The following is a 13614-nucleotide window of genomic DNA, read 5'->3' on the forward strand; positions in this document are numbered from 1 at the left end:
GAGGAGGAAGAGGTAGCCGGCCCATCAGTGGCACCCTCAGCCGCGGCAGCCCATGGCGATGTAGGGGGACACGTCTTCCCTGGAGGGGAGCCTGGGGGAAGGGTCGCAGGAGAGTGAAGTTCCTGGGCCCAGCGGCCTGCAGCAACGCGGGAGGGGTGGGGAAGCTCGGCGGCCTTCTCCCCAGAGGGTGAGTGCGGCCTCCAGTCCTGCGACGGTCAGCGCAGAGGAGGTGCGCCTCCTAGAGGAAATGGCCGTCGACTCGGAGCGCAGGCACACGGAGCTCATGGGGGTAGTGGCACGGATGCCTGACTCCATACAGTCACTGGCTCGGAGTGTGGAGGAATTCGGGGCAGCACAGTCGGCGAGTTCCCAAGTGCTCACTCGTGCTGTCCAGTCACTGGCTGGTCTTATGCGGTCACAGACCAGGGCAGCACGGGCACTAACTGGTGCCACACTAGCTGCATCAGCCAGGCATCGCCAGGGCACCCGCCGCCCTGCAGCAGCCCAGCGGGCTGTCCTTCAGCAGTTTGCTGCGCATGCTGCAGTGCTGGCCCGGGCGACTGCCACTGTATCAGGCGACCAGCGAGCGCCTGCCATCAGCCAGCTTGCCCCCATTCCTGCAGCCGACACTGCCACTCCACCAGTGCAGCTGCCACCAGCTGCTGGACACACTGATGCCGCCCAGCCACAGCTGCAGCAGTCACCAGCTGGCCCCTCGAGGGCCAGAGCTCGTGCAGGCCGACCCCCAAGGGCATCTGCCGTCTCGCCATGTGCCCCTCAGGAGCCTTTCCCCAGCCTTGCTGCAGCCACTGGGCTCCAATTGAGGAGGAGCAGCAGGGCGGGCAGGGGCCGCACAAGTATGCGCAAGGCGTCGCCCTTGCGGGCCAAAAAGTAGGTGGTGTGGGCAAATGTGTTGTTTTTATGAAGGCCGAGGATGTGTTTGTTTTTATGAAGGCCGAGGATGTTGTCACAGAAGTCACAGAAACCTCACAGTGCAGATAGAGGCCATTTCGGCCCATCGAGCCTGCACCGACACATATCCCACCCGATCCCCGTAACCCCTACACCAACACATATCCCACCGTATTTAATCCCCCTAACACTAAGGGTCAATTTTTTTATCATAGCCAATCAACCTAACCCGCACATCTTTGGACTGTGGGAGGAAACCGGAGCAAACCCACGCAAACACGGGGAGAATGTGCAAACTCCACACAAACAGTCACCCGAGGCCGGATTCGAACCCGGGTCCCTGGCGCTGTGAGGCAACAGTGCTAACCACTATGCCACCGTGCTGTTTGTTTTTATGAAGGCCGAGGATGTTGTGTTTGTTTTTATGAAGGCCGAGGATGTTGTGTTTGTTTTTATGAAGGCCAAGGATGTTGTGTTTGTTTTTATGAAGGCCGAGGATGACGGTCTTTTTTGTTTCACTGTTCTGTTAATCCTCTCCAGGTTGTGGGAGCGAGTTATGTGTCTGACTGTTTTTGGGGGGGTTTTTCTGTTTCTGTTAGTCATGTGGGAACGGCACAGAGTTTGTGGAATAAACAATTTTCTTTAATCAGATTGTCCATGTTTGAACTTTGAAGTTTTTGTTGCCTTGACCGGCTGAGGGCTTGCGGAGCGGCTGCATTCATGTTCTTTCATTGGCACAAGCCATTCCCTGAGAGGGGGCCTAGAACCTACGTTCAATAAGCCGCCGACGGGCGGCCCTTGGACCTTGTGCCTCCCTCCTGTGCTGGCCCTCCTCCTCCTCCTGAGGTGGTGCTCCAATCTGTGGTGGCAATGCCTGAGTCCTGCGGATAGCCAGGTTGTGCAGCATGCAGCAAACGACCACGAAATGGGAGACTCGCTCCGGCGAATACTGCAGGGCTCCGCCGGAACGATCCAGGCAGCGGAACTGTTGCTTCAGGACGCCGATTGTTTGTTCGATGATGTTCCTGGTCGCTTGATGGCTCTCGTTGTATGCCTCTTCAGCAGGGGTCCTGGGCACGCGGAGCGGGGTCATGAGCCAGGTACACAAAGGATAGCCTTTGTCCCCGATAAGCCATCCTCGTGGCTGAGGCTGTGCCTGGAACATGTCAGCCACAGTAGTCTGTCGCAGGATGAAGGCATCGTGGCTGCTGCCTGGAAAGCGGGCATTGACAGCTAGGATGAGCTGCCTGTGGTCACACACCAGCTGTACGTTGAGGGAATGGTAGCCCTTCCGGTTGCGGTAATCCTCGGCATTCTCCACAGGTGCCCGCAAAGCCACATGCGTGCAGTCAATGGCGCCCTGCACCATGGGGAAGCGCACTATTCTTCCAAATCCCATTGCACGCTGTTGCTGCTTGTCCAGGGTCATGGGGAAGGAGATGAACTGACGTCTCCTTCTGAAAAGGGCATTGGTCACCTGGCGGATGCAGCAATGCATGGCGAACTGGGAGATGTTAGCAATGTCCCCAGCAGCGGATTGGAAGGAGCCGGTGGCATAGAAGTTGAGAGCCACCGTCACCTTCACTGCCACCGACAGAGACGTCCTGCACCTCAGCTGTGGCTGCAGATCTCTCCGAAGCAGCTGGCAGATCTCTGTGACAACCTCCCTTCGGAATCGCAGCCTCCTAACACACTGGTCGTCAGACATGTTGAGATAGGAGAACTGCTGGCGGTAGACCCTGGGTGGGTAAGGCCTCCCTTGGCGACGCCTGTTGCCCCCTCTCCGTCTAGCCAGGGCTCGCACTCTCTCACGGCGTCTGTGAGCCCTTTGGATGTAATTGTGAAAGCCAGCGTTGACACCCATTGCAGCCCCCATAATATGCTGGCAAACAATGAGATATGAATGAAGGCAAAGACAATTGCAAAGCTGTGGCCTGAAGCCAGAAGTACCTGTCCTAGTGTTGGGCCAAAGCAGTAAGCTCTCTACCTTGGTCTCTCTCCAAAGATCCGTCTCACAAGAATGAGTGCTGCAAAATGGCAGCCTTTTATAGTGCAGGTGAAGTGCCCTTTAATTTGCGCTCCCCGTGGCCTGCATCGGCTGAGCACCGTTCCACTCAACAGTCGCGAGGGCCGCCAGGCGCACAATGGGCCGGCGCGACTGAAGTTCTGGTTGGGGGCGCACAAAGGGCGTTGCATGAGGAAATGACGTCATGATCTGCGCGCGCAGCTGAGCGCGCGCAAAGACTTTGCGCCGGCGCTAAATGTCTACTGAAGTTGGGGCAAGGCGCAGATCGCGCTGCGCCCGGGCGCTAAGCGCCTAGCGCTCGACATCTACTCCTCCTAAGGCGCTAACGGCTGGCGCGCCCAACTGAATTTCTAGCCCATTCTCTTTCATAAATGTCTCGTCATTGAACCCACAAAGAAATCGATACAGGTTAGACCACATTTGGGGCACTGTGCACAGTTCTGGTTTCCGTGTACCTTGGTTAGACCACAAGTGGAGTACTGTGGTGCAATAAAGAATTACAAGGATTATGCCAGATCTGAGATGATATAACTATCAGGCAAGACTGAACAGGCTGGGGCTGTTCACTCTAGAATAGGAAAGGCTGAGCGGTGACCTGATAGACGTCTTTCAAATTATGTAATGGTTCGATAGGGCAGACTCAATGGGCCGAATGGCCTCCGTCTGTGCTGTACTTGTCTGTGATTCTAATAAATCGAAGAAGGAATTCAGGAGAAATTTCTTTACTCTGATGGTGCTGAGAATGTGGAACTCGTCACCACAGGGAGTGGTTGAGGCGAATATCATAAAGGCCTTTAAGGGGAGGCTAGATAAAGACAAGAGGAAGAAAGGAATAGAAGCTTATTCTGGTAGGGTGAGATGAAGAGGGGAGGGAGAAGGCGGCATGGACCAGTTGGGCTGAATGGCCATTTCTTGCTCTGTAAACTCAATGTAATTCTCGATGTAAAGCTTACCAGCCAGGAGGAAGATGTGGACAGAAAGTGAAATCACCGAGTTCATGTTGGGAGGAGACCTCATGCGACACATCCTTATCCACGGCTGGAGTCCGATCTTCTGGTCCTCGTCCACACCCCCTTTCAGAGCAAGTCAGCGTCTGTCCTTCCTCTTCATTCATTGGTCACCAGTCCCTGACACCGTTTCCTGTGTGTGATTGACAGGCTGAGGGACTTCCCTCATTAGCCAGAGGTGCTGAGGCTGGAGACTGAGGCTGGGCAAAGTGTAGGGCACTGGGCATCAAGAGAGGACCCTGCCCTCCCCTCAGACCCGTGGACCCTCAGTCCCACTGACCCTCAGTCCCACTGACCCTCAGTCCCTCTGAAACTCAGACCCTCTGACTCTCAGTCCCACTGACCCTCAGTCCCTCTGAAACTCAGACCCTCTGACTCTCAGTCCCACTGACCCTCAGTCCCACTGACCCTCAGTCCCTCTGACCCTCAGTCCCTCTGACCCTCAGTCCCACTGACCCTACCTCCCACTGACCCACACTCCCTCCGACCCTCAGTCCCACTGACTCTCAGTCCCTCTGACCCTCAGTCCCTCTGACCCTCAGTCCCTCTGACCCTCAGTCCCACTGACCCTCAGTCCCACTGACCCTCACTCCCACTGACCCTCAGTCCCACTGACCCTCAGTCCCACTGACCCTACCTCCCACTGACCCTCAGTCCCACTGACCCTACCTCCCACTGACCCACACTCCCTCAGTCCCACTGACCCTCAGTCCCTCTGACCCTCTGACCCTCTGACCCTCTGACCCTCTGACCCTCAGTCCCTCTGACCCTCAGTCCCACTTACCCTCAGTCCCTCTGACCCTCAGTCCCTCTGACCCTCACTCCCTCTGACCCTCAGTCCCTCTGACCCTCAGTTGCACTGACCCTCAGTCCCTCAGTAGTCCCTCAGTCCCTCAGTAGTCCCTCAGTAGTCCCTCAGTAGTCCCTCAGTAGTCCCTCAGTCCCTCAGTCCCTCAGTCCCTCAGTCCCTCTGACCCTCTGACCCTCTGACCCTCTGACCCTCAGTCCCTCTGACCCTCAGTCCCACTGACCCTCAGTCCCAATAACGTTCTCCTCTCCTCAGTCCAGTTGCCACCGATTCTGTTGACCCTCAGTCCAGTTGCCCCTTGGTCCGGTTGCCCTTCAGTCCTGTTGCCACCCAGTCCGCTGACCCTCTCCTCTGCTCTGTCCAGTTGCCCTCCAACCCCAGTCCGCTAACCCTCTCCTCTGCTCCGTCCAGTTGCCCTCCAACCCCAGTCTGCTAACCCTCTCCTCTGCTCTGTCCAGTTGCCCTCCAACCCCAGTCCGCTGACCCTCAGTCCACTCTGAATGACCATCCATCCCTCGGTCAGTTTGGCGCGCTGTTCAAACCATCGGACCGGAGGGGGGAGACTATGAGGGGGAACCTCGTCCTAGAACATTGGCCGTTCATCCCCAGCATTGCACAGAGACTCGGCGAGCTGCCCATGGACTGCAGTCGGTCAGCGTCTGAGGGAGGAGAGTCAGGTTAGAGGTCGGAGGGAGGGACCCCCCATCAGTCCTGGCTCTCAGAGCCCTCGCCCGCTCCATGGCCGAGGGAGGGCCTCAATTCAGTCCCCAGGATCTCCTGTGAAGCCAGGGCCCACGGTCAGTCACTGACCAGCTCCCTGAGAGCGGCCGCAGGGGTAATCGAGGTGATGGAGGGGCTCCTCCGATCACTGTCAGTCCGTCTCCCTCTCGCTCTGTTTACATCAGCTGTCCCGTGAGAGGGAAGATTCCGGAAATCACCAGAAGTTTCACTGTTGCTCAAAGAGGGAAGTGATTCACAAACGACGGAGACCAAAATAAATCGAAAGGGCACGAGAGTTTTTATTGGCTGAGTGAGATAATGCTGTTCAAAGCAAAGCATTCCTCTTCATTCATTGGTCACCAGTCCCTGACACCGTGTCCTGTGTGTGATTGACAGACTGAGGGACTTCCCTCATTAGCCAGAGGTCCTGAGGCTGGAGAATGAGGCTGGGCACATCGGAGGGCACTGGGCAAGGGGAGCGGACCCTGCCCGCCCCTCAGACCACAGACCCTCAGTCCCACTGACCCTACCTCCCTCTGACCCTCAGTCCCACTGACACTACCTCCCTCTGACCCTACCTCCCTCTGACCCTCAGTCCCTCTGACCCTACCTCCCTCTGACCCTCAGTCCCACTGACCCTACCTCCCTCTGACCCTCAGTCCCTCTGACCCTCACTCCCTCTGACCCTCAGTCCCACTGACCCTACCTCCTTCTGACCCTCAGTCCCTCTGACCATCACTCCCTCTGACCCTCTCTCCCTCTGACCCTCACTCCCTCTGACCCTCACTCCCTCTGACCCTCACTCCCTCTGACCCTCACTCCCTCTGACCCTCACTCCCTCTGACCCTCAGTCCCTCTGACCCTCAGTCCCACTGACCCTACCTTCCTCTGACCCTCAGTCCCTCTGACTCTCAGTCCCTCTGACTCTCAGTCCCTCTGACCCTCACTCCCTCTGACCCTCAGTCCCACCGACCCTACCTCCCACTGACCCTCTCTCCCTCTGACCCTCAGTCCCACTGACCCTCACTCCCTCTGACCCTCAGTCCCTCTGACCCTCACTCCCTTTGACCCTCACTCCCTCTGACCCTCACTCCCTCTGACCCTCAGTCCCTCTGACCCTACCTCCCTCTGACCCTCACTCCCTCTGACCCTCAGTCCCACTGACCCTCAGTCCCACTGACCCTCAGTCCCACTGACCCTCAGTCCCTCTGACCCTCAGTCCCTCTGACCCTCAGTCCCACTGACCCTCAGTCCCTCTGACCCTCAATCCCACTGACCCTCAATCCCTCTGACCCTCAGTCCCACTGACCCTACCTCCCTCTGACCCTCAGTCCCACTGACCCTCAGTCCCACTGACCCTACCTCCCTCTGAACCTCAGTCCCTCAGTCCCTCTGACCCTCAGTCCCACTGACCCTCAGTCCCTCTGACCCTCAGTCCCACTGACCCTACCTCCCTCTGGCCCTCAGTCCCTCTGACCCTCAGTCCCTCTGACCCTCAGTCCCACTGACCCTCAGTCCCACTGACCCTCAGTCCCACTGACCCCCAGCCCCACTGACCCTCAGTCCCTCTGACCCTCAGTCCCTCTGACCCTCAGTCCCTCTGACCCTCAGTCCCACTGACCCTCAGTCCCACTGACCCTCAGTCCCTCTGACCCTCAGTCCCACTGACCCTCAGTCCCACTGACCCTCAGTCCCTCTGACCCTCAGTCCCTCTGACCCTCAGTCCCACTGACCCTCAGTCCCTCTGACCCTCACTCCCTCTGACCCTCACTCCCTCTGACCCTCACTCCCTCTGACCCTCAGTCCCACTGACCCTCAGTCCCACTGACCCTACCTCCCTCTGACCCTCAGTCCCTCCGACGCTCAGTCCCTCTGACCCTCAGTCCCACTGACCCTCAGTCCCACTGACCCTCACTCCCTCTGACCCTCACTCCCTCTGACCCTCACTCCCTCTGACCCTCACTCCCTCTGACCCTCAGTCCCACTGACCCTCAGTCCCACTGACCCTCAGTCCCACTGACCCTCAGTCCCTCTGACCCTCAGTCCCACTGACCCTCACTCCCTCTGACCCTCACTCCCTCTGACCCTCACTCCCTCTGACCCTCACTCCCTCTGACCCTCAGTCCCACTGACCCTCAGTCCCACTGACCCTCAGTCCCACTGACCCTCAGTCCCACTGACCCTCAGTCCCTCTGACCCTCAGACCCTCTGACCCTCAGTCCCACTGACCCTACCTCCCTCTGACCCTCAGTCCCTCAGTCCCTCTGACCCTCAGTCCCACTGACCCTCAGTCCCACTGACCCTCAGTCCCTCTGACCCTCAGTCCCACTGACCCTACCTCCCTCTGGCCCTCAGTCCCTCTGACCCTCAGTCCCACTGACCCTCAGTCCCACTGACCCTCAGTCCCTCTGACCCTCAGTCCCACTGACCCTACCTCCCTCTGGCCCTCAGTCCCTCTGACCCACAGTCCCTCTGACCCTCAGTCCCTCTGACCCTCAGTCCCTCTGACCCTCAGTCCCACTGACCCTCAGTCCCACTGACCCTCAGTCCCTCTGACCCTCAGTCCCTCTGACCCTCAGTCCCACTGACCCTACCTCCCACTGACCCACACTCCCTCCGACCCTCAGTCCCACTGACTCTCAGTCCCACTGACCCTCAGTCCCTCTGACCCTCAGTCCCTCTGACCCTCAGTCCCACTGACCCTCAGTCCCACTGACCCTCACTCCCACTGACCCTCAGTCCCACTGACCCTCAGTCCCACTGACCCTACCTCCCACTGACCCTCAGTCCCACTGACCCTACCTCCCACTGACCCACACTCCCTCCGACCCTCAGTCCCACTGACCCTCAGTCCCACTGACCCTACCTCCTACTGACCCACACTCCCTCCGACCCTCAGTCCCGCTGACCCTACCTCCCACTGACCCTCAGTCACTCTGACCCTCAGTCCCTCTGACCCTCAGCCCCACTGACCCTCAGCCCCACAGACCCTCAGCCCCACAGACCCTCAGTCCCTCAGTCCCTCAGACCCTCTGACCCTCTGACCCTCTGACCCTCTGACCCTCTGACCCTCAGTCCCTCTGACCCTCTGACCCTCTGACCCTCAGTCCCTCTGACCCTCTGACCCTCTGACCCTTTGACCCTCTGACCCTCTGACCCTCTGACCCTCAGTCCCTCTGACCCTCTGACCCTCTGACCCTCTGACCCTCAGTCCCTCAGTCCCTCTGACCCTCTGACCCTCAGTCCCTCTGACCCTCAGTCCCACTTACCCTCAGTCCCTCTGACCCTCAGTCCCTCTGACCCTCACTCCCTCTGACCCTCACTCCCTCTGACCCTCAGTCCCTCTGACCCTCAGTCCCTCTGACCCTCAGTTGCACTGACCCTCAGTCCCTCAGTAGTCCCTCAGTCCCTCAGTAGTCCCTCAGTCCCTCAGTAGTCCCTCAGTAGTCCCTCAGTAGTCCCTCAGTAGTCCCTCAGTAGTCCCTCAGTAGTCCCTCAGTCCCTCAGTCCCTCAGTCCCTCTGACCCTCTGACCCTCTGACCCTCAGTCCCACTGACCCTCAGTCCCAATAACGTTCTCCTCTCCTCAGTCCAGTTGCCACCGATTCTGTTGACCCTCAGTCCAGTTGCCCCTTGGTCCGGTTGCCCTTCAGTCCTGTTGCCACCCAGTCCGCTGACCCTCTCCTCTGCTCTGTCCAGTTGCCCTCCAACCCCAGTCCGCTAACCCTCTCCTCTGCTCTGTCCAGTTGCCCTCCAACCCCAGTCCGCTAACCCTCTCCTCTGCTCTGTCCAGTTGCCCTCCAACCCCAGTCCGCTGACCCTCAGTCCACTCTGAATGACCATCCATCCCTCGGTCAGTTTGGCGCGCTGTTCAAACCATCGGACCGGACGGGGGAGACTATGAGGGGGAACCTCGTCCTAGAACATTGGCCGTTCATCCCCAGCATTGCACAGAGACTCGGCGAGCTGCCCATGGACTGCAGTCGGTCAGCGTCTGAGGGAGGAGAGTCAGGTTAGAGGTCGGAGGGAGGGACCCCCCATCAGTCCTGGCTCTCAGAGCCCTCGCCCGCTCCATGGCCGAGGGAGGGCCTCAATTCAGTCCCCAGGATCTCCTGTGAAGCCAGTGCCCACGGTCAGTCACTGACCAGCTCGCTGAGAGCGGCCGCAGGGGTAATCGAGGTGATGGAGGGGCTCCTCCGATCACTGTCAGTCCGTCTCCCTCTCGCTCTGTTTACATCAGCTGTCCCGTGAGAGGGAAGATTCCGGAAATCACCAGAAGTTTCACTGTTGCTCAAAGAGGGAAGTGATTCACAAACGACGGAGACCAAAATAAATCGAAAGGGCACGAGAGTTTTTATTGGCTGAGTGAGATAATGCTGTTCAAAGCAAAGCATTCCTCTTCATTCATTGGTCACCAGTCCCTGACACCGTGTCCTGTGTGTGATTGACAGACTGAGGGACTTCCCTCATTAGCCAGAGGTCCTGAGGCTGGAGAATGAGGCTGGGCACAGCGGAGGGCACTGGGCAAGGGGAGCGGACCCTGACCGCCCCTCAGACCACAGACCCTCAGTCCCACTGACCCTACCTCCCTCTGACCCTCAGTCCCACTGACACTACCTCCCTCTGACCCTACCTCCCTCTGACCCTCAGTCCCTCTGACCCTCACTCCCTCTGACCCTCAGTCCCACTGACCCTACCTCCCTCTGACCCTCAGTCCCACTGACCCTACCTCCCTCTGACCCTCAGTCACTCTGACCCTCAGTCCCACTGACCCTACCTCCCTCTGACCCTCAGTCCCACTGACCCTACCTCCCTCTGACCCTCAGTCCCTCTGACCCTCACTCCCTCTGACCCTCAGTCCCACTGACCCTACCTCCTTCTGACCCTCAGTCCCTCTGACCATCACTCCCTCTGACCCTCTCTCCCTCTGACCCTCACTCCCTCTGACCCTCACTCCCTCTGACCCTCACTCCCTCTGACCCTCACTCCCTCTGACCCTCACTCCCTCTGACCCTCAGTCCCTCTGACCCTCAGTCCCACTGACCCTACCTTCCTCTGACCCTCAGTCCCTCTGACTCTCAGTCCCTCTGACTCTCAGTCCCTCTGACCCTCACTCCCTCTGACCCTCAGTCCCACCGACCCTACCTCCCACTGACCCTCTCTCCCTCTGACCCTCAGTCCCACTGACCCTCACTCCCTCTGACCCTCAGTCCCTCTGACCCTCACTCCCTTTGACCCTCACTCCCTCTGACCCTCACTCCCTCTGACCCTCAGTCCCTCTGACCCTACCTCCCTCTGACCCTCACTCCCTCTGACCCTCAGTCCCACTGACCCTCAGTCCCTCTGACCCTCAGTCCCTCTGACCCTCAGTCCCACTGACCCTCAGTCCCTCTGACCCTCAATCCCACTGACCCTCAATCCCTCTGACCCTCAGTCCCACTGACCCTACCTCCCTCTGACCCTCAGTCCCACTGACCCTCAGTCCCACTGACCCTACCTCCCTCTGAACCTCAGTCCCTCAGTCCCTCTGACCCTCAGTCCCACTGACCCTCAGTCCCTCTGACCCTCAGTCCCACTGACCCTACCTCCCTCTGGCCCTCAGTCCCTCTGACCCTCAGTCCCTCTGACCCTCAGTCCCACTGACCCTCAGTCCCACTGACCCCCAGCCCCACTGACCCTCAGTCCCTCTGACCCTCAGTCCCTCTGACCCTCAGTCCCTCTGACCCTCAGTCCCACTGACCCTCAGTCCCACTGACCCTCAGTCCCACTGACCCTCAGTCCCTCTGACCCTCAGTCCCACTGACCCTCAGTCCCAGTGACCCTCAGTCCCTCTGACCCTCAGTCCCTCTGACCCTCAGTCCCACTGACCCTCAGTCCCTCTGACCCTCACTCCCTCTGACCCTCACTCCCTCTGACCCTCACTCCCTCTGACCCTCAGTCCCACTGACCCTCAGTCCCACTGACCCTACCTCCCTCTGACCCTCAGTCCCTCCGACGCTCAGTCCCTCTGACCCTCAGTCCCACTGACCCTCAGTCCCACTGACCCTCACTCCCTCTGACCCTCACTCCCTCTGACCCTCACTCCCTCTGACCCTCACTCCCTCTGACCCTCACTCCCTCTGACCCTCAGTCCCACTGACCCTCAGTCCCACTGACCCTCAGTCCCACTGACCCTCAGTCCCACTGACCCTCAGTCCCTCTGACCCTCAGACCCTCTGACCCTCAGTCCCACTGACCCTACCTCCCTCTGACCCTCAGTCCCTCAGTCCCTCAGTCCCTCAGTCCCTCTGACCCTCAGTCCCACTGACCCTCAGTCCCACTGACCCTCAGTCCCTCTGACCCTCAGTGCCACTGACCCTACCTCCCTCTGGCCCTCAGTCCCTCTGACCCACAGTCCCTCTGACCCTCAGTCCCTCTGACCCTCAGTCCCTCTGACCCTCAGTCCCTCTGACCCTCAGTCCCACTGACCCTCAGTCCCACTGACCCTCAGTCCCTCTGACCCTCAGTCCCTCTGACCCTCAGTCCCACTGACCCTACCTCCCACTGACCCACACTCCCTCCGACCCTCAGTCCCACTGACTCTCAGTCCCACTGACCCTCAGTCCCTCTGACCCTCAGTCCCTCTGACCCTCAGTCCCACTGACCCTCAGTCCCACTGACCCTCACTCCCACTGACCCTCAGTCCCACTGACCCTCAGTCCCACTGACCCTACCTCCCACTGACCCTCAGTCCCACTGACCCTACCTCCCACTGACCCACACTCCCTCCGACCCTCAGTCCCACTGACCCTCAGTCCCACTGACCCTACCTCCTACTGACCCACACTCCCTCCGACCCTCAGTCCCGCTGACCCTACCTCCCACTGACCCTCAGTCACTCTGACCCTCAGTCCCTCTGACCCTCAGCCCCACTGACCCTCAGCCCCACAGACCCTCAGCCCCACAGACCCTCAGTCCCTCAGTCCCTCAGACCCTCTGACCCTCTGACCCTCAGTCCCTCTGACCCTCTGACCCTCTGACCCTCTGACCCTCAGTCCCTCTGACCCTCTGACCCTCTGACCCTCTGACCCTCAGTCCCTTTGACCCTCTGACCCTCAGTCCCTCTGACCCTCTGACCCTCTGACCCTCTGACCCTCAGTCCCTCAGTCCCTCTGACCCTCTGACCCTCAGTCCCTCTGACCCTCAGTCCCACTTACCCTCAGTCCCTCTGACCCTCAGTCCCTCTGACCCTCACTCCCTCTGACCCTCAGTCCCTCTGACCCTCAGTCCCTCTGACCCTCAGTCCCTCTGACCCTCAGTTGCACTGACCCTCAGTCCCTCAGTAGTCCCTCAGTCCCTCAGTAGTCCCTCAGTCCCTCAGTAGTCCCTCAGTAGTCCCTCAGTAGTCCCTCAGTAGTCCCTCAGTAGTCCCTCAGTAGTCCCTCAGTCCCTCAGTCCCTCAGTCCCTCAGTCCCTCTGACCCTCTGACCCTCAGTCCCACTGACCCTCAGTCCCAATAACGTTCTCCTCTCCTCAGTCCAGTTGCCACCGATTCTGTTGACCCTCAGTCCAGTTGCCCCTTGGTCCGGTTGCCCTTCAGTCCTGTTGCCACCCAGTCCGCTGACCCTCTCCTCTGCTCTGTCCAGTTGCCCTCCAACCCCAGTCCGCTAACCCTCTCCTCTGCTCTGTCCAGTTGCCCTCCAACCCCAGTCCGCTAACCCTCTCCTCTGCTCTGTCCAGTTGCCCTCCAACCCCAGTCCGCTGACCCTCAGTCCACTCTGAATGACCATCCATCCCTCGGTCAGTTTGGCGCGCTGTTCAAACCATCGGACCGGACGGGGGAGACTATGAGGGGGAACCTCGTCCTAGAACATTGGCCGTTCATCCCCAGCATTGCACAGAGACTCGGCGAGCTGCCCATGGACTGCAGTCGGTCAGCGTCTGAGGGAGGAGAGTCAGGTTAGAGGTCGGAGGGAGGGACCCCCCATCAGTCCTGGCTCTCAGAGCCCTCGCCCGCTCCATGTCCGAGGGAGGGCCTCAATTCAGTCCCCAGGATCTCCTGTGAAGCCAGTGCCCACGGTCAGTCACTGACCAGCTCGCTGAGAGCGGCCGCAGGGGTAATCGAGGTGATGGAGGGGCTCCTCCGATCACTGTCAGTCCGTC

The 13614-nt window shown here is 59.5% G+C and overlaps 1 gene segment (V, D, J or C); it reads right to left on the reverse strand.

Moving 5' to 3' along the window:
• Positions 1-4183, reverse strand: part of LOC147118204 (Ig gamma-2A chain C region-like) — a 52407-nt gene extending 48224 nt beyond the window's left edge. Inside the window, 1 exon segment of the C gene segment in view lies at positions 3892-4183. Within this exon segment, the coding sequence occupies positions 3892-3964 (73 nt within the window).
• Positions 4184-13614: the final 9431 nt, after the last annotated feature.

The sequence above is a fragment of the Somniosus microcephalus genome, chromosome 4 (genome assembly GCF_052327205.1).
Source record: "Somniosus microcephalus isolate GS21.2 chromosome 4, FLI_Smic_1.0, whole genome shotgun sequence".
In the NCBI taxonomy this organism is placed as follows: domain Eukaryota; kingdom Metazoa; phylum Chordata; class Chondrichthyes; order Squaliformes; family Somniosidae; genus Somniosus; species Somniosus microcephalus.